This window comes from Rhinolophus sinicus, chromosome 1, assembly GCF_057876585.1.
Source record: "Rhinolophus sinicus isolate RSI-liver-muscle chromosome 1, RSI-T2T, whole genome shotgun sequence".
NCBI classification, from domain to species: Eukaryota; Metazoa; Chordata; class Mammalia; order Chiroptera; family Rhinolophidae; genus Rhinolophus; species Rhinolophus sinicus.
In genome coordinates this window covers 157,792,231-157,812,428 of record NC_142501.1, presented here as the reverse complement: position 1 = coordinate 157,812,428, position 20,198 = coordinate 157,792,231, and the positions used below count along the sequence as shown (strand labels likewise).

Sequence of the window (20,198 nt, the reverse complement as noted above, 5' to 3'; positions counted from 1 at the left end):
AAATTATTTTGTTTGAGAAGTCTCCAAATGCCAGGCATACCCATATATAAATGTAAGCATTATATATGGTCTGTGGGAAAACATTGTTTTTAATATCTTTTGTTTTCCATTGATTTCACGCAGCCTTTGGAGTCAGACCGTTCTGGGTTTGAATTCCAACTCTGCTATGTAACTGTGTGCACTGTCTGAGACTTGATTTCCTCATCTGTAAAATGAAGATAATGTCATCTGGAGGAAGTATTGTAGATGGTTCAGAGGATGGACGCTGGAGCCAACTGCTGGATTTAAATCTTAGCTCCTCAGCTCCTCAATTTAATTAGCTGAGTTGGAAGTAAGTTGGGCAAATTGTTTAACCTCTCTGTGCCTCAGTTTTCGCATATGTAGAAAGGAGATAATAGTATCGCCTTTCTTTTTGGATTATTGTGAGAATTAAATGAGCTAATATATACAAAACACTTAAAATGGCATATGGTGTCTAGGAAGCACAGTAATTATTAGTTATTGTTATTCTTTTAAATTACCATTTAGCAGGATTATTGTGAAGGTTAAGTAACATGTTTATTTTTAAATAACATTGCCTGACACAGTAAGAGTGCCTCCTAATTATCAGAAACTGAGTAGTTATTTAATGTTCACATAAAGCTGTTAAGATATTTTATCTGTCTTATTGACTTTGCCTAGAACAATTTTTGATATACAGTAGATATTCCATGTTGAAGAATATTATCCCATTTTATAAAGTAATAAACTGAGGCCCAAGAGAACTACAAAATCTCTTTCCATTAAAACATAACTTCACTTTGGGGAGACATTATTGGCAGTGTCATTCGTATCATTACTTTCTCCATACAGATTTGGCCATATGTGTTAATAACTCCCCGTCTAAGTTTTTTCCTTTTCTTTTAAAAGTTTATTTTTTTTCTTTTGTTAGGAAAATTTAGAACACTTCATTTTTGGATTATAATTTAGATTACTTAATCTGCACATTAAAGGATCACTTCAAATTCAGTTTGTATGGCACTCCTATTAAGTGCAGGGTTATTTTATCAATGTCAGAGCATAAAACATTGTTCCTTTCCTATTACATTTTTTCATATTCCGTATTACTTAGAGAAGAAATTTGACAAAGTAACAAATTTTACTAAACTGAGGAGCAATTACAATAATGAATATAATATAAATTGGCTCTGCTGTTAGTCACCCATTTTATTTGCTGTTTAATGATCTAGATATAGTGTTTCTGAATTTCAGTTATCTGAAATATTGTAGTCTCTTACAGTATTTATGATGGGAGGGGCATTTCTTTGCTTAGTAAATGAAATTAAAGGCATTCCTAGAAAATGAATGTAACCATGTGTTGTGTCTTATTTCAGTTGTTGTAATTCAGTTGAATGTTAATCTCATTCTCTTAGATATTTCCAAACAGATGAGTGTATAGAAAACCAGTTTATCGTTAAAAAAAAATCTACATTAAGATAATTATTTTTGATATCCTCAAGTCAGCACCTGTAATATGTGTGTTATAAAATGCATTTGCCTGATGTAGCAAATTCCGAATTTGGTAAAACCTTGCCTCCTTCTTTGTGTGTTTAAAACAGCCATTAATCTCACTATAAGGCTTTACTAAGGATAAATTGCTACGTAACCCACTTCAACCTCTTTTGTTCAGCCAGGAAGCCAGACGTGTTAAATAGCTTTAAAAATATATGTATAATTATTTCTTTTTTGCAATTTTAGGATTTTAAGATTTGAAATGGAAAATAAGAGACTTTATCTATTTTGTCTGATGAAATTACTTGACAGAACTTTGCTTTGGAATAAAGCTTCTGTATCTTTAAAAAATACACAGTGAGTCACCCCCTGCTCTTTTGGTAGATGCCTGGCTAGTGAACAGCTAAGCTGCTTTAGGCATGTAATAGAACATTCCATTTCCTGTTCCCTTGCTGACACAGAGGAGTGTTCCTGCTGGCAATGATCTAATCATAGTGCAGTAAGAAACATGGCAGTTTGATAAAACATGGAGACAGCGGCTGAAATGGAAGCATATGTTCTAGAAGACATTCTTGAGGTAGGCTAGGTTTGTAAATGAAATGAAAGTTGAAATCTAAACAAAGAAATCTTATCTGACGGAATTATTTTACAGATGAATAGATTAGAGGAGAGAGAAAAGAGGCAGAGCATAAAAGCAAGATACGATTCGACCTTACTCCGTGTGAGAATGTGCCAGTCTGATTCACATGATTACTAAACAAGTCTCGAATTATTTTGTTTAAACTTCATGTTTCATAAATTGTAGGTATATGTTTGATAGGAAATAAAAAGAAAAAAAGAAAGGGCCTCGGACTTAAAAAGCCTTGTGCTGGTGGTGACCTTTAGATTAACTCATTAGAAGGTGGGGTCTGCAAAGCAGCTTTGAGTGGGTTTAGTGTCGTTTCTTAGAATTTATTTACATATCTAAGCCTAAAGCTCTGCTTGCACTTAACTATGAAAAACAGCTGATTTTAGTTTTGGTAAAATTAAGCATATATGTATATCTTAATTTAGTTGGTACATTCTAAATTGCTTAATTTAATTGGTACATTCTGGTTCTAGATTTTCATGTGACTTTGATCCTTAGAAAATAGATTATTTAATAAAAATTAAAATACCCTAAAAATTCACAGCCCACAATAAAAATTTGCATTTTGAATCACCAGAATTTTAAATTATGTATATTTTTTCTTGTATCAATTTTCTAAGAACCTATTTGAGTATATAAATCTGTTCAAGGAAATACATGTCAAAGTGAACCTGTAATTGGTTTTGGCCTTGGATGTAGTATACTAGCAAACATTTGTATTTATAGGTATATAGATATTTAAAACCCATTTTCTTATCTATGGGTTGTAGGATTTTTTCCCCTCATTAAGAAAAGACTGGCTAATTCAGATATAAAGAGGTGAATGGTATTCCCAATACTCAGACTGTTAAGATAATTTATTAAATATTTCCCTATCTTCAGGAAGAGATTTGCTTAGGGGGAGAGGGCTTGAGAAAATAAGCTGCAGAAGGAAGCTAGGCGGGGTTAGCAGGAGAAAAAGCCTATGCGCATTATAAAGTGCTGCATGATCAATGAGCATTTTCTGGAGTCCCTCAGTGTGTGCTTGGAGCTGACATTGCAGCAAGTCTCATGGTTGTTCTGCAGAATGAAAACTGATTCCATTGTATTATCTAGCTCCTGGCAGACACCTGCTCACACTTCTTCCTCCCCACCTCAAAGCTTATTGTCTCAGTTGAATCCTCTGATTAATTTCCATATTTTTCTTTTTTCATTTTTACTTTGATAGTGAGTTTCCTTAGAAATGATGTGGTGAATTATCTACTTAGAAGCAGTGGTATATATACTTGCATCAAGGAACTTCAGTAAATATGAGTGGTCACGTGACATTAGTGGTTGAGTTTAAACAAGTCTAGATTATAAGGTTCTAGTAGTACATTTTTAATTTACTTTTTAAAAATTTGCTTTGGATTTTAAGAGTACTTAATAGATTTCAATAGATATATTTCACTTTCTTTTTGCCATTCAAATTTTTGTATATGACCGATTAAAAGCCACTTGAACATAGTTTTGTGCCTTAACTATAGGTTTTTCCAGTGCTATCTTAAAAGTTGTTTTTTTATAATTCCTAATAGTTGTTTAACATGTTAAGATTTTATATTACCTAATTTGTTCATTGTTACTAGTTATTAAAATAAACTGTAATTTTAATTGCCCTAATGTTCAGTCTCTCTTAATTTTGGTTCTTATATACCTGTTGCATTAAACCGTATTGAGTAGTTTTCTCTTTAATATTATTTGATTTAACTGAATATTTGTCCATGAGTTACAGACTAGATGTAAAAATTTTCCAAGTAGTAATGTTTCTATTCCCCAAATTATAAGTATCCATAATGACCTAATGCTAAAAATAAAAGTTCAAAGAGGATGAACTTGCTAACTCTCTGAAGCTAAATGTACCATTTTCTAAAGTACCTCATATAGCGTGTGAAAAGGTACATATTATACAATGAGCTTTCCAGAAAATTAAGTTTTTCTTTTAAGGGTTAACTCCTTGTACAACTGTCCAATAATGAATAATGAAGTTTGTCTTTATACCACAGTGATAATTTTATTATACCTACTTTTGGTCTGTTTTCAGCTTGTCACAATAATTTTTAAATTTGTGACTTTATTTATATTGAGCATCTGGAATTTTATGTAGATTTCGGCTTATTTACATTAAACATTGGACCCCTTGTATTTTTTTCTGTCTTCCAGTGTAATTGGTTCTTCGAATCATAAAATTTTTAAAGGCACTCTTATTTAATCTTAGTATAAAGAAAACTTAAAATTAGAATCATCAGTGAATATAGTGTAGATTAATTCTTGTAATGCTGTGGCTTATGGTGATTGTTTATTGTATATACCTACATTGTTTAACTTGAATTTTTAGATGATCTTCAAAATCCTAAGTAAAATATTGTAAGTTTCTAAAACTTATAAAACTGGAAAAGTTGATTGCAATATATTGCTCAGCTATCCAAGATAATGGATTAAATAGAAAAACTTGGTTATTTAAATTATCCAAATAATCCAGTCAGTAATTTTCTCCTTCAAACCAAAATAGTCAAATGTTTCTGTTCCTTTTGCTCACCTTAACTAATACTGAGGAAAACAGTCAAATATAGATGATAGAAAAGGGCTGGGAATCTGTATATATATATATATATATATATATATATCTTGTATTGCTTACTTTTTTTTGCTGAGGCATGATTATAATTTTAGAATTTCGATGCTTTTCTTGTAAGTCATATGTGATAATGGATCAAAAGAAGAAAATGGTCTCTCAACTTTTTTTTTGTATATTCCAAATTTGTGTGACCAAGTGCTGTATATACATACTTGAGGTTTATATATAAACTTTTTTGTAAGAATACATGAAACATGAGAGGTCATTTCAGAAATGTGTGATTATTATGTATTCAACTTTTATTTATAGTTGAACTGGTTTTAGTAATTTTCTATCAGAATTGTTTTAAAAGTGATAAACTTGCACAAATACTTCTATCTTTTAATTTTAGGTAAAATATTTACAGTGTTAAATGTAACAACTCTCATGCCCCATCTTGTTCCTTTGTCATCTAAAGCCAGGGTTTCTGACTTCATCTGTACTTAATTTTACAGGTTATAATAATATAAGATAAAAGCCCCACGTCTTTATGGTTGTACTTTAGAGATAAGTTGGATGGAGGGTTTGGTTGAACTTTTTATGATGGAATTAAATTAAGGGTCAGACTTATACATAGTAAGTAGGTTTATTATGGGACCATGTCTTGCTCTGTATTTATCTTGACGGGGGGGGGGTTAAAAATAAGATTGAAAGAGTCACAGAAAAGTTAGTTTCCTTTTGATCTGTCAGTATTGTGGGCTAATGGTAAATAGTACATTCTAGTTCAAATGGGAAATCCACTTGCTATTAATTTTAGTAATATAAAATCTCCATGAAGTAGACTCTTTCGACAAGTACTTGTTATATTTCTTTATATTCTGTAAAATATTTTTGCTTATGTAATATACATCATTTATATATTATATCAGTAACTTTTCTGGGGATTTCTAAAATTGAAGTCGTATATTTGGTATAACCATGGTGACTTTTTTCACTAGGAAAACTTGGAGTACCTCTTAGCACATAAATGTGTAAGTTGATCTAGAGACAGAAAAATTTGGATAAATATGTAAATTATTTGAATGAATATGACTGACATTTTCAGTTAATTAAGAGGTTTTGGAAAGATTAGACATGTTGGGCAGATTGAATCTTACAATCTCACTCCAATACTTACGGAGCACCTTCAAGCTACGCCCTTGAAGTTCAGTGAGATTAGTCCAGCTAATTTTGCTTCGCAAAGGTAAAAGTTCAGAATACAAAATGTCTACCATTGGTAATTAAACATTCTTGAGTATAGGATACCTACAGATAAGTATTTGAATACTGGTACTTTACCTCATTTGTTTATCTGGATAGTTTGAAACCCAAGTTTTCAGCATTCTGAATTTTTCAGTAAAAAGATATTTTTCTTTAAGCACCTTTGGGTTATCTTTTACGCTTATTTGTATAGTTGTTAGGTATATTTATGAATGTTGGGCTATCTAGAAAGTTTCCTGGATTCCATTTTTATCCTTTTGTCCTTAAAGATTTTTCTATTACCATTTAAATCAGTGTATTCTGTGTATGTGTATATGAATGTGTGTATATATACACACAACACACTCAACATATATGCTTACATATACTATACATATATACATTTATGTTCCTGTTATATTAAGCATTATGAATTCATACTTTCATTTGGAAGTGGAATTTATCTTGGAGGGAGGGGCAGAAGTTACATACCCACTTTGTGGGAATGCATGGGGCAGTAGTAGAAGATGGCTAAAAGACACACTTAATGTTAGTTAATATTTATCCCTGTAAAGAAGACTGATATTTTAGTGGAATATGAAGGTTCCAGACAACTTTCAAGATAATGTAACTAGAAGTATGTGAGTTAATTTATTACTGTTATGTGAGAGTAAAGGTGTAAATTAACTAGTCCCGTGTTAATTTATCATAGCTCGTTGGTTAACGTATGCTGTGGAACATGGATTAGGAAAGGTCTACATCCTGAATTATCTGCGTATACATGCAACAACATTGGCACTTTCCTAATTTTGAATTTTTAGGGGCCTTTGTTCTGTCATTTGACTGAAGAACTTAACTCTGATATGAAGTGACTTGATTACTACTAAGCTGTTGAGCATCAGAGTTGGGTGTAGTATATAGCTTTTAGATTTGCCAAGACAAAGGCCTTTCAGGAGTGTTCATAAGTGTTAAATGTCTATAAGATAACTTTTGGTTTAATGAGTGGTTAGATTAATATTGACCATTAATAATTTTTCTTGGTAATGGAATCAGGCTTCTAACTAGCTAGCTATATATGGATATCGGTTGTACATAGGATGCCTGCGTAGTTTTATGGTGGCAGTAGTAATTGAGCACATGAGTTATCATTTATTGAAAATTTAAGTTGTTATACCAAGTAAGTATGCCAAGTACTTCATAAGCTTTTTTTTTTTTTTTTGATCCTAAATGACTCTGTGAAGAGGTAGGTATCCATTTTCTAAAATGTTTGTAAGGAATAAATAGAATAATCTGTAAACTTTTAGGGCAGCACTTAGCATATAGTTAATATTTAACTGTTGGCTGTTTTTTATAGTGATGATAACCCTCATACATTTTTGTATGACATTATTATTCCCCATTTGTCAGACCAAGAAAATTTAGCCTCAGAGATAATTAGAGTAGCAATTTGACTTTTTTGGTCTCAGGACTCTTTTACATTACTAAAAATGATTGAGGACTTAAAATTTTTTGTTTATGAGTTTATCAGTAATTATATTGGAAATTACAATTCAGAAATTTTAAAAACATTTATATATTTATTCCTTTGAAACAATAACTTTTCCAAAAGAAAGAAAACTGAGAAGAGTAGCATTGTTTTACTTTTCCCCAAATACCTTTGAAGTCTGGCTTTAATAGAAGATAATTAGACTCCCATACCTGCTTAATAGTCAGTCTGTTGTAGTATATTATTTTGGAGAAAGTCTGAGAAGAAAATCTGGTCGCACACTTACATGAGCATAAAAAGAGGAAGAATATTTTAATAACCCTTTTAGATATTCATGGATATTCTTCTTTGATCCCACGACTAAAACTACATAAATGGTAGTTTCTTAGAGATTAGTTATAGTGCAGAGCCTGAAACATTATCAGTGAATTTTCTGAACATTGTTAGGTAAAATCCACTGGTTTTTTGTGCATTCTGAATGCATCATTTTACCCATGTCTAATTTTTGTAGCATCATGCCTTGGTCACTTGGAAAATACTGGTTTACTGATTTCCCAGTACTGCTACGTTTTATTCTACAATAGTTTTTAAAAATCCCATTTGGTAATATCACTACTGATCTCCTTAGAAAAGTCAAAAACTAGGAAGCTGTTGCATTCACTGTATCATATACAAGTTTGCCAAAATTTTACTTTTTGCTTGAAAGCTTTAATTTTATCACTGATAATAAAAAAAAGTGAATTTTCCTTGAAATGACAGGTTCACTTCATTTGTTTTCGAGAAAATGTTTGCCAAATAAGTCTGAATAACCATAGTCTGTTTTAAGTAAAAATGATGTTCCATGAAGAAAAGCTACTGGTTTAGCTCACATTTACACCAGCGTTTTTGTTGAGACAACTATGTACTTAGGTATGTAGTAGCAATATTTCCCATTTTGTCACACAGAATATTAAAAAGTCATATACTCATGGTTGAAAATGTAAAAATTAGTACTGTTTACTGCTTCATAATGGAAATTGCCCCTCCCCCCTTCCTTTTAATTGTGAGTGCATGGCAGAGAAGAATATGGTGATTGGTGCCATGGCCTTGATTTGTATTAAGGGACCAACAATTTTACCCACCATTACTTTTGTTTCATCAGTGCAAATATCAACACAGTGAAACAGGCAAATAGCGTCTTAGTATTATAAAAATAGGTTTGACCTCATAGATCCTCTGAAAGAGTCTTAGGATCCCTATGGATCTCTGATCTTCAACTGTAACAGCAGGTTTAAGAAGTGGGAAAAAACTTTGTATGGAAATTTGAATATTGCTTCTTTTCAATATCCTATCACAGATGCCCGCTGGTTTTCGTCCAGTCAAGAGTTCTTTCTCTGAGACTAGTTCTCTTTTATATTGTCTGTGAAAATGAAAAATAAAATTCTGATAATGTATATTTTGGCTACACAAAGACTAAGCTGTGTGTTTCAAATTCCTTTGCATAGTAGCAAAATTGAATCATTTAAAATCTACTTTATACCTTCCTCTTGTATTTATATTTATATAAATGTGTATTTATTTGTATTCTATTTTTACCATAGTATAATTTTGAAATTGGCACTGAAATCATGTGTTCCTATAGGAAAAGAGAAAGGTCAGTAACATCTGCACATCTGTCTTTCCACTTCTCAAATGCTAACGTTTCCCACCTCCAAATTTAAGCACTGTTAAGAAGAAGAAAGCGTTGAGCCAAGTGTTAAACTGCTTGTTGGTATTCTCTGCTGTCTGAATTCCTTGTTTAGTCTCTGACCTTTCATCATTTAGCCTCTTTCTGAGTTTTGATACCTACTGCCCACTTCATTTTGATTTCTTTTTCCTGCTATAGATTGTCTCGGTACTTTCTGATCTTTTACATAATGTTTGGATATTGTGGCCAGCCTAACACCTTGGTTTTTGCACAGACCTCATTTGTTGACCTTCTCATTCATCTTACTAGTGTTTACCCTTAGCTGGTTCTAACCTTGAATTTGTCCAGTTGCCACTACCCCAGTGCTTGTCACATGTTGTGCATTTGTAATTTATGCCCTGTCATCATAACAAAGACTGATGATACATGTTTGCGAAATTTTTCAGCAACGTTGAGAAATGCAGTTTCTAAATTTTTATATTTTGTAAGGAAATACTATTAAGATTTTCCAAAAATATGTATTGGTGTTTAACATACTGAAAGTTTTCCTTTTTAATATTTTCTCACATTTGTACAATACTTTGTAATCTTCTCAGAATGCTTATCTGAGTTCTCTTTCCTATTGTTTTTAGTATTCTCCATGAAATAAGGTAAATGTAGATAACAATAGATAGAAAAGTTTATTGTCTATAAAAGTATCCATTTAAAGAACCAAAATGTTAAGATTAAGTCTTGCATATGTAATTTAAAAAAATCTTTGCAGGTGGATCATCATTTTGTATTTTATGAATTACAAAGAATATATATTTCTTAGAGTGATAGGCAAGTGAGAGTGCTGAATTATGTTGACATTGATTTTTAAGTACTTAAGTAATGGGCTTCATTTTTCATTGTTTTGAGCTTATAGTGTTATTGTGTGATTTTTCTGTGAATAGTTTTATTCTTCATGGTGTCTTCAGTGACTTAGCATTCATTGTATCTTGAACACAGTAAATGCTTGTTTTTCATTTTAATTTGATGTATCCTTGTACAGTGAAGGAATCATCTTCCTGGGAAAGTTTTTTGAGCTCTTAGTTTTGGTTTTGGTGTATACATGGAATGAAGAAGAGCAGTTGAAAGTCATTCATGTTACTCAAATCAACCCACGTGATCAATAGCTTGGAGTTGTAAGGCTTATAATTTTTGTATGTAACTTAAAATAGGTATTTTATTTTTTTGCTTTTCTTAATCTCTAAAGTTAAGTTATACCGTATAGTTTCTCTAAGATTCCTTCTAGATGTAAAAGTCTATAACTAGAGCTCTTAAGGTAATGGCTTAATAACTTCTAAGCAAAAAGTATGAGATGGTGTGGAAAAGTTTATAATCTGTTTTACAGTGTTATTTCACATTTAAGAATCAAATCAAAGCTTAGTTTTGCACTTGACCCATTATATTGACCCATTATATGACTTCCTTCTACCCATCCAATATCTTTCCCATATCTACTCTGAACGAGTTGCCTTTGCATTATATTCTGTTAACTTATTACTGCTCACATTGTCTACCTGCTACCCTCTTCACCTTCTATTCACTCACTATTCAAATCCTACTCCTTCCCTAGGGTTTTCTTTTACCAGTTTTTCTTTCATGTTCATCGTCTCCCACCCTTTTCTGCTCTTAAAAAGTAATGTGAGACTACATCCATTAAAATATTTTATGGTCTCTATTAGGTCCTTGATTAAATGGTAAATTCTTTAATATAGGTACCTTGGCTGTTTTTAATTTAAAAAGTTACTTATACATTTATGTAAAAAGAATTTGAAATAGCTTATAAGAGTATATACTCAAAAAATAAAAATACAAAAGTCAAAATTAGTAAACTAAGACCAGAGGTAAAAGTATACAGAAATGCATGTGCAATATATAACTGCTAAACTCAGATCAAATTAACTAGCAACCAGAACCAAATTAGAAACTTGATGTGTTTTGAGGTATTGAGGTTTTGTTGTCCACAAACTCCATGGGCATACTAGATGATCTTGAAAACTGATATATTTTGTGCAATTTATGTCTCAGAAAAATTTTCTCTTTGGGTCCCTGTGATGGAGGTATAGCATGTTGTAGTAAATACCTTCTACGGCATTCCGAAAATAAACAAGCTTCACATTGTTTCTACATAATGTAAGTGAACAATTTACTGATAAAATGCAACTGGGTTAAAAAAATAATGTAGTCTGAGTACTAACTCAGTTTTCTGATGGTCTGGTTTGTTCTAAGGATAAGATTTAGAACACTCAGAGCAGAGTTTGCAAACTGGTGGGTTCTTGGCCATATCAGACTTAGAAATGTGTTTTGCATAGCCGACATAATGTTGACCCATACAATGTCCATTTATTTACATTTTCTTTAATTTCTCTCAGAAAACAGTTGTGTTGTTTTCATTGTTCAGGTCTTGCAAATATTTTGTTTAAAATGTCCCTGTAGGGTTGGAAGAACTTTTCCTCTATCCTTTTAGGTTCAGTGGTTGGGGCTTGTGAATTAAACTGATAAAAGATTAATGGGACAGAAGATTTATTGTGCATTCATGTGATAACCTCACAGAAAAGGGGTGAAAACCCAAAGAAAGCTCTTAGGCTTGGGAACTTATATACCGTTTTAACAACGGGCAATAAATTATGAAGTGACTACCCAAAAGAAAAGGGATATGGACTTCTAGGGGTGGTAAATTGTAGGAAGGTAGATATATGGTAAAACTAATGCTAGATAAGGGTTATTTATTAAGGTTTCTAATACAGACCTAAGTAGGAGCCATCACCAGTGGTAAGGGTCATCTCCAGTGATTAAGAGTCTTTCTCTTCCTGGTACAGGAGAGGGCAGGAGGGAAGACTTCTCAAAGGGAAATTCATGCCCTGCTTTTAGGCAGGAGGTGGGGGGAGGGCATAGAGTTTCTACATCTGCTGTTTTTCAGTTGCCTTCAGTCAAAATAATCCTTATGCCAAAGTGGCATGTAATGGGATGGCATGTTTTGATACTGTCTATTCCCTAAGTATTTTGTGATTTTTAAAAAATTATTGTAAATGGTAATTATTTTATTTTTCAGTTGTTTGTTGCTTGTATATAGAAATGCAGTGGATATTTGTACATTGATCCTGTATCTTACAGGCTTGCTGAATTCACTTAGGTTTACCAGGTAATAGAGCTTTGTTTGGTGGTGGTGGGGTTTTTTGTTTTTGTTTTTTGGGTTTTTTTTTTTTGTAGATTTTAGGATTTTCTGTGTACATGGTCATCTATGCAAATAAATTCAGTTTTTCTCCCCTTCTCAACATCTATCACCCCTCCCCATATCTATCTTTATGTCTTTAATTCCTTATTTCTTACCTTACTGTCCTAGGTGGGAGGTTCAGTAAGATGATGAATGGAATTGGTTACCTGTTCCTGATCTTAGGGGGAAATGAGTTCAGTCTTTCATCGTTAAGTATGATGTTGCGTGTAGTTTTTTCTTGATTCCTTGATCTGGTTGACATGTTCCTTTCTATTTGGACTTTGCTAAGAATTTTTATTATCAAAGGGTATTGAACTGTCAGGTGCTTTATATCTTTTGAGAGAATCTTATAATTTTCTCCTTTATTCTGTCATTGTGAATTACATTAATTGAGTTTTGGATTTTAAGCCAACTTTGTAGTCTTTGGATAAACTCCATTTGGTCATGATGTATGTCCCCTTTTGGATATGGGTGGTATGTCCCCTTTTGGATATGGGTGGATTTGGTTTACTAATATCTTGTTAAGAATTATTCTTCACAATGCACTTTGGTCTTCAGTTTTCTTTTCTTGTAAAACGTTTGACCATTTTTTATATCAGAGAAATGTAGCCTCATAAAGTGATTGGGAGTGTATCTTTCTCCTCTGTTTTCTGAAATTTGTGTGTAATTGAATTTTTGATTGAATTGACCAGTGAAGCCATCTACACTTAGTATTTTGTATGTGGGAGAAAATTTTTTGTTAAAAATTCAATGTCTTTGATAGTATCAACATAAGGCTATTTAGCTTTTCTCTGTCAGTTTTGATAATTTATAAGTCTTATAAAGAATTTGTCTATTTCAGTCTAAGTTGTTTAATTAATTGACATGGTTGTTCATAATAGTCCTTTACTCTTTAAATGATGGTAGTATCTGTGATAATGTTCCCTCTTTCAATCCTGATACTAGTAATTTGCATTTTCTCTTTTTTCTTAGATAGTCTAATATGAAATTTATCCATCTTATTTTAAGTTGGTTTTCATTTCGTGATAATATTTTTTCTGTATTTTGTTCATTTTCTATTTCATTGACTTTCTGCTCTTGTATTTCCTCCTTTTCACTTACTTTTTCACTTACTTTTCTAGTCAATTTGATTGGAAGTTTAGATCATTATTTTTAATGTTTCTCTTTTTCCAGTATGAATATTAAAAGCTATAAATTTCCTTCTGTGACTGCTTAAGATATATACCACCGATTTTGATGTGTTGTTTTTGCATTATCATTTAATTCTAAATGTTTTATAATTTCCTTTGTGATTATCTTCTTGACTCATTTGCCTTTCTCAACTGTGGTTTCATGGGAGAATTAAGCTCTAATGCTTAAGACATCTCCTGTGCATTTAGAATAGTACTGTTTATCATCTTTGGGAGAAATGAGAAAATAGTCACCCAAATCATTTTTGATCATCTGTGGTTCAGATGAGGAACTCTTTTTGAGAAAGATTCTGTGGGTTATTTAAAATTGACTTATTTTATTTCTAATATGTTGGGATGCTACAGGTTTCCAATTTAATTATGTGTGATTAGAGGATGTAATATGCTTTGATTTCAGTTCTTATAAATGTATTGAAACTTGTCTTATGGTTCATTCTGGTAAATGTTCCATGTACGCTTTTATTAAGAAGAATATGTTCTCTGCAGTTGTTGAAACGCGTTTTCCATATATGTCAACTAGATCACGTTAGTTAATAATGTTGAAGTCTTTTATATTCTTACTGATTTTCTGTCTACTTGTCCTATCAATTATTGAGACACCAGTTTTGAAATCTTCAACTATCGTTGAGGAGAGGCTCATTTTTTTTCTTTCTGATCTGTCACTTTTTGATTCATGTACTTTGGAGCTTTGTTATGAGGTACACAAAATTTAGGTTTATTATATCTTCTTGCTAAATTGATTCTTTTATGTAATCAAATGTCCCTTTTTATTTTTGTTGGTATTCTTTGTGTTGTCTGGATTCTACTTTGTGCAATACTAATAGCTCTGTCAGCTTTGCTACAACTGTTTTCATGGTATATCTTTCTCCACCTTTTTAACCTATCTCTGTCATTATATTCAAAGTGTTTCTTGTAGACAGCATATAGTTAGCCCGTGCCCTTTTATCCATCCATACTGTCAGTCTTTGCCTTTTAATCCATGTATTTACTCCATTTTCACTAAATGTAATTATCAGTGTTTTATGTTGGAATCTGCCATCTTGCCAATTGTTTTCTGTTTGTCCCAGTTGTTATTGCTCCTTTCCTTTTGTTCATGCCTTTTATTTGATTGTTTTTAGTATTCCATTTTTTTACCTATTTTGCCGTATGACCTCTTTCCATTATTTTTTAGGTGGTGGTTTTGGGGTTTGCAGTATACACGTTTTAACTTACCACTACCTTTGCATAATAATGTACCAATTCATATATAATGTTAGGAACCTTATACCAGTATACTGTATTTCTTCCCTTATGTTTCTAGTGGGATTATTGATATTTTATTTCTACATATATTGTGAATATCCAGAATAGATTGTTATTATTTAAAAATATTTTCTTAAATGAGGAAAAGGGAGACATCCATTTTTATATCATTTCTGGTGTTCTTTATTCTTTTTGTGAGTTCAGTTTTGTCAGCTGTCTACTTACATAATTTTCATCCACTTGAATAATTTCCATTAATGTTTTTTATAGTGCGGGTCTGCTGGCAACAAATTTTCTCACATTTTGTCTGCAAATGTCTATTTCCCCTTATGTTTGAAGTATATTTTCACTGCATATAGTATTCTTAGTTGAAAGATATTTTTCTTTTAGCACTTTAAAAGTATCTTTCGTTTGCTGGCTTCCATTCTTTCTGATGAGAAGTCAGCAATCATTCTTATCTTTCTTCCTTTGTACATCATGTCTCTTTTCTCTGGCTGCTTTTAAGTTTTATTGTTTTTTTTTATTACTAATTTTTCAGTAGTTTTATTCTGACATGCCTTGATATAGTTTTCTTTGGGTTTATCCTGCTTGAAGTTTGTTGAGCTTATTGAATTTGCAAGTTTATGCAGAGGGTGCCAAAAGAGGGTGTGAAAAAAGTGTATACACATTTTAAGAAAAGACTGTATTAAAATTGTAATAACTCAATATATACTGATAACAAGCCACATTTGACTTCTGCAATTACAAGAGGTGCTCAAAGTGGTTACCATCAGTATAATTTTAATACATTTTTTTCCTTTCTCAAAATGTGCGTACATTTTTTTTGGCACCCTCTGTATTTTTCTGTCTGATTTTGAGAATTTTTAGGCATTATTTCTTCATATATTTTTTCTACCTTCTTCTCTCCTCCTGGGAATCTAATCACACAACACTGTTACATCCTCCTAAAGGTAATGTTGCCTCTGTATGTCTTTTTTGTGTGTCTTTTTTCTTTCATGCTTTAATTGGGATAATTTCTAGCACTCTAACTCAGGTTCACTGGTCTTCTGCTGTGCCACCCAGTGAATTTTTTTTTTTTTTAACAAACACTGTACTTTTCAACTATGAAAATTCTATTTGATCCTTTATTTTCAGAGATTTCGTTTCTCTCTTCATTATGTTCACATTTTTAAGTCTCTGAGCATATTTGAAAGAGCTTTAAAGTCCTTGTCTGCTAATACCACACCTGTCATTTCAACAACTGTTTCTAAATTCCTGTTTTTTCCTTATTTTTTAATTTATTTTTTATTCCTTTTATTTTTTTTCCTTATATTTCCTTGCTTCTTTGCAAATCTAGTACTTTTTATGATGGACATTGTAATATCACATTGTTGACAGTATGAATGTTATTGTGTTTCTTTAAAGAGGATGTATTTTTCCCTAGCAGTTAGGTTACTTGTGAATCAGCTTCATACTTTTGAGGCTTGTTTTGCAACATTGATATGGCATCTTTCTAGTGTTGTGTACTCTAAAGTTAGAATTTCCCTACTTTTATATGTGGCGTTTCTTGATTCTCTACTAAATACCCCAGGTGTTCAGTGTAATCTCTCTTCCCTGGCTGGTTGGATCTCAATGTATCCCAACCCTGTGGGAGCTCCTAAAGTTGTTTAGCTTGGCGTTCCCTAAATAGTTCTTTTCCTAGTTCTTCTCTCCAGTTCTCTGCCCCACGAATTTTAGCTTTCACAGCTTCTCCAATTTTTGATCTTCGTCTCCTGAACTAAGCTTTAGTTCTCTGCTTTGTTTTCCTCAACTACTACTGCTGGATATGGCAGGAAGATGGGGAGGTACTAGGATTTGCTTCTTTGTTTCTGAGTTATCATATCCCTGTTTTGACTGTTTGTTGTCTGAAAAGAGACAGGAAGCCTAATTAAGTACCATTTACTTTGTCATAACGGTAAGCCATATAGTTACTGCATTTAAATTACTGTATTGTGGAGAGAATTATATTAAAATAGACCGAGAAAGTTGTGGCAAATTTGCAGTGAAATATCTTTTATGGCTAATAGAGTGCCACATCTTTCTAGCCCTCATCTATTTAGTTGTAAAGTCATTTCATACCATGTACATGCAGTATGTACACAGCAGATACCGTGTCAGTGCAGTTCCATTGCAGATGTTCCTAGCACAGATGACTGCCAGTGTTAACTGTTGATAGCGTACCATGTTCATATAGCAGCATGGAATATGCTTATAGTACATTTAAATATGCCTAAGTGTATTTAGTGAAAACATTTTAAAAATTGCTCTCGGCTGCCTGTGTGTAGAAAAGTGTACACATGTTGAAGCAATTTAAAATAAACTGTTACAGGTTATTACCAATGGCAAACACTCTAGTACTAGCTCTTTAGGGATGGGATGAAAAAGTTTATTAATTATATGCTCTCATAGGAAACAAGAAAATACAGAATGATTTAGAGAAAATTAAAATGAATAGTGTTGTATTTTGGTGTTTTCCTTTCCGTCCATTCTCTGTGCTCATACAGATACATGCAAATTTTAAACAAATTGAGACCATATTATATAAAAATATATATCTTAATATTTTCTCTTCACACATTATTTATATTTTCTGTGTCCTTTAATATTTGCTGGAAGTATCAATTTAAATAAAATATGTCAAATAATTTTTATTTTTTTTCTTTTGCCATTATAGGTAATATTGCATTTAGTATTTTTCTGTTTCCTCTGGATTTCAAAAAATTTATGCTAGATTTCTAGATCAAGGAATATGGATTTTGAAACTTTTTCTGTTAATTACATGAACACATATTCATTATAAAGATTTTGAAGCATAAAGGAAAAGCATGAATATTTTAATATTTATATTCCAGTCTTCATGCTCACGTCTGAATTATTTTTACTAGGCTTGAGAATTTTATGTCCTAACTTTTAATATATGTATATCTTGAGCTTTTCCTATCTTATTTATTTTTTTGAAAATAATTCTTTTGGTGATTGCATAATATTTTAGCTTGAGACTGTAACATGCTGTGCATTTATATTGCTGGCTATCTGGCTTATTTCCCGACTTTTTGTTGGAAAAACGTTTTTTAAATGTCCTTTGGCCATTTTGCTAATGAAAATGTGGCTTTATTTTTTGAGAGAATATGTATTATTGATGTGAATCTTTGTTAAATGTGGTAAGAAATTTTTTCTAAGTTTGTTTACCTTTTTAGTTAAGGGTATTTTGGGGAAAGTTTTATATAAGTGTATCTTCTTTTTCTTTGTGATTATTTCCTCTTTTTTTGTACTTAGAAAACGCTCCCCCTTCTGGAGATCTGTTAATGTTAATTTATATGTTTTTTAATCCAATATTGCTAGGATTTATTTTATATTGTAATACATGATGTGATGAGATAAGGATCTTAACTTTTTTCCTCTGACGCCATTTATACACATGATTAATTAGTAAGATCATACCTTTCACATTCTGGTATATCTTATTCTTTACAGAATGAATTTCTTTTTTACTAGGATTGACTAAGTCCTATGAATAATCCTTGAGTAAAAACGGAGCTTGACATCCAACAGTCCTGTAGTTAAACCCAAACACTAGTTCCCAAAAGGTCTATATTTGGCATTACAGTTGTACTCTGTCTGATACAGTGCAACCCCTGATGGAAAGGAGAGTGATCATAATGGTGGTTGAGGTGGGGACACCTGAAAAGGAGAATTGGATGCCTGACTACAGTAGTACAGTGATCCAGTTTTATTCATCGGTGCCTAGCATAGTTCTGAGCACTTTATAGGTATTTTGATGTATTTATTTAATAACTGAGAGAAAGCATGAGAAAGGTTCTGATGTCTTTTAAGTGACTTGTAAAGTGTTGGGTTATTTTTGAGTATAAACTAAGGCTAATAGCAGTTAGAATGACTAAATGACTTTCAATTAAGAGAAGTTATTTTTATCTTCACATAATAAACTATCTTTTTATCATTTAAGTAGTGGTTTAACCTTGGTTTTGCATTAGTATTACCTAGGGAAGTTTTAAAATTCTGTGCCCATATCGTACCCCAGAATGAGTATATCAGGATGTCTGAGGACATGACCCAGGCATCAGTACCTTTTCTCTTAATTTTAGTGTACAGCTAAAGAGTCAGCGCTCTAAGATTGTGGATAAAGAGAATTTAAAGAAATGTGCCCCCAAACACTCCAAATGTCTTAGTGAATTCAGGCTGCTATAACAAAGTACCATAGACTGAGAGGTTTATAAAAATAACAGATATTTATATCTTCTAGTTCTGGAGGTTGGAAGTCTAAGATCTCAGGGTGCCAACATGGTGTTGGGGTCTGGTGAGGACCCTCTTCCAGTTGTGGACTGCCAACTTCTGCTGTAACCTCATGTGGTGGAGAGCAAAGAGAGGAAGCAAACTCATTCTTATAAGGGCACTAATCCCATTCATAAGGGCTCCACCCTCATGGCATCTGATCCTAATTACCTCCCAAAGGCCCCACTTCCTAATACCATCACATTGAGGTAGGAAGATTTTAACATAGGCATTTGAGGGGCCCACAAACACTTAGTCCATAACACCCAGGGAGTCAAGTTGGTTCTTTATTAAATGTTGAATGGAAGCGGGCCTTTGAATTGGCTGGTGTTTTGTAAAAAATTTCAAATGGGGAGACTCATGTAAAAGTCTGTCATGGTAGACTTTTTCAATATTTAAATAAACTGGACGAAAATGTTTCTCCTATCTTTATTTTATTTTGTAATACAAACCTGTTTTATTCCATATTCAATGCAGACATAGACAAAAACTCTCTCTGTTTCTTTTTTAGGGATTCTGAAATACATGGTGGATTAAAAATAAAAGTAAATCTCTGTTACCTTGTTTCCCCAAAAGTAAGACCTAGGCAGACTGTCAGCTCTAATGCGTCTTTTGGAGCAAAAATTAATATAAGACCTGGTATTACATTATATCATATCATATATATCATATCTCTTATCATATTATATCATATTGTATAAGATCTGGTCTTATGTTATATTGTATAAGACCCGATCTTATATAAGGCCAGTCTTATATTAAAATAAGACCAGGTCTTATATTAATTTTTGCTCCAAAAGGTGCATTAGAGTCGATGGTCTGGCTAGGTCTTATTTTCAGGGAGACACGGTAGTACAAGAACATTTTTGGTGTTTGATGTTTTGTTGGCTTCAACAGGGGATATATACTAAAGCAATATAAATTTCCGTTGCAATAGTACTCTTCTAGATGAAAAAGATACACTTCACGAATAGACTTTGTTGTCAGAAACTTTTTAAGTAGATGAAAAAAGATAGGAGGCATACAGGTGTATTTTAGGGTCTCTAAACAAAAGACTTGCCAAAGTTAAATATCTTTAGTGATATATAGTCATCAAGCAAATATTTATTGACTGCCACTTCGGCGTCCTGCACTG

The 20,198-nt window shown here is 32.3% G+C and overlaps 1 protein-coding gene across 10 annotated transcripts in view; it reads left to right on the top strand.

The window, feature by feature from the left end:
• Positions 1–20,198, top strand: part of ANKRD17 (ankyrin repeat domain 17) — a 152,301-nt gene that overhangs the window by 30,444 nt on the left and 101,659 nt on the right. For 3 of the 10 annotated variants that reach the window (XM_074324472.2, XM_074324471.2, XM_074324467.2), the window contains exon 1: positions 1,931–2,068. The exons of the other annotated variants lie outside the window; for them this stretch is intronic. In XM_074324472.2, the coding sequence (XP_074180573.1) occupies positions 2,018–2,068 (51 nt within the window). In that variant the 5' untranslated portion in view covers positions 1,931–2,017. Of the gene's footprint in view, positions 1–1,930; positions 2,069–20,198 lie in introns of those variants that run through there. 10 annotated transcript variants of the gene reach the window in all.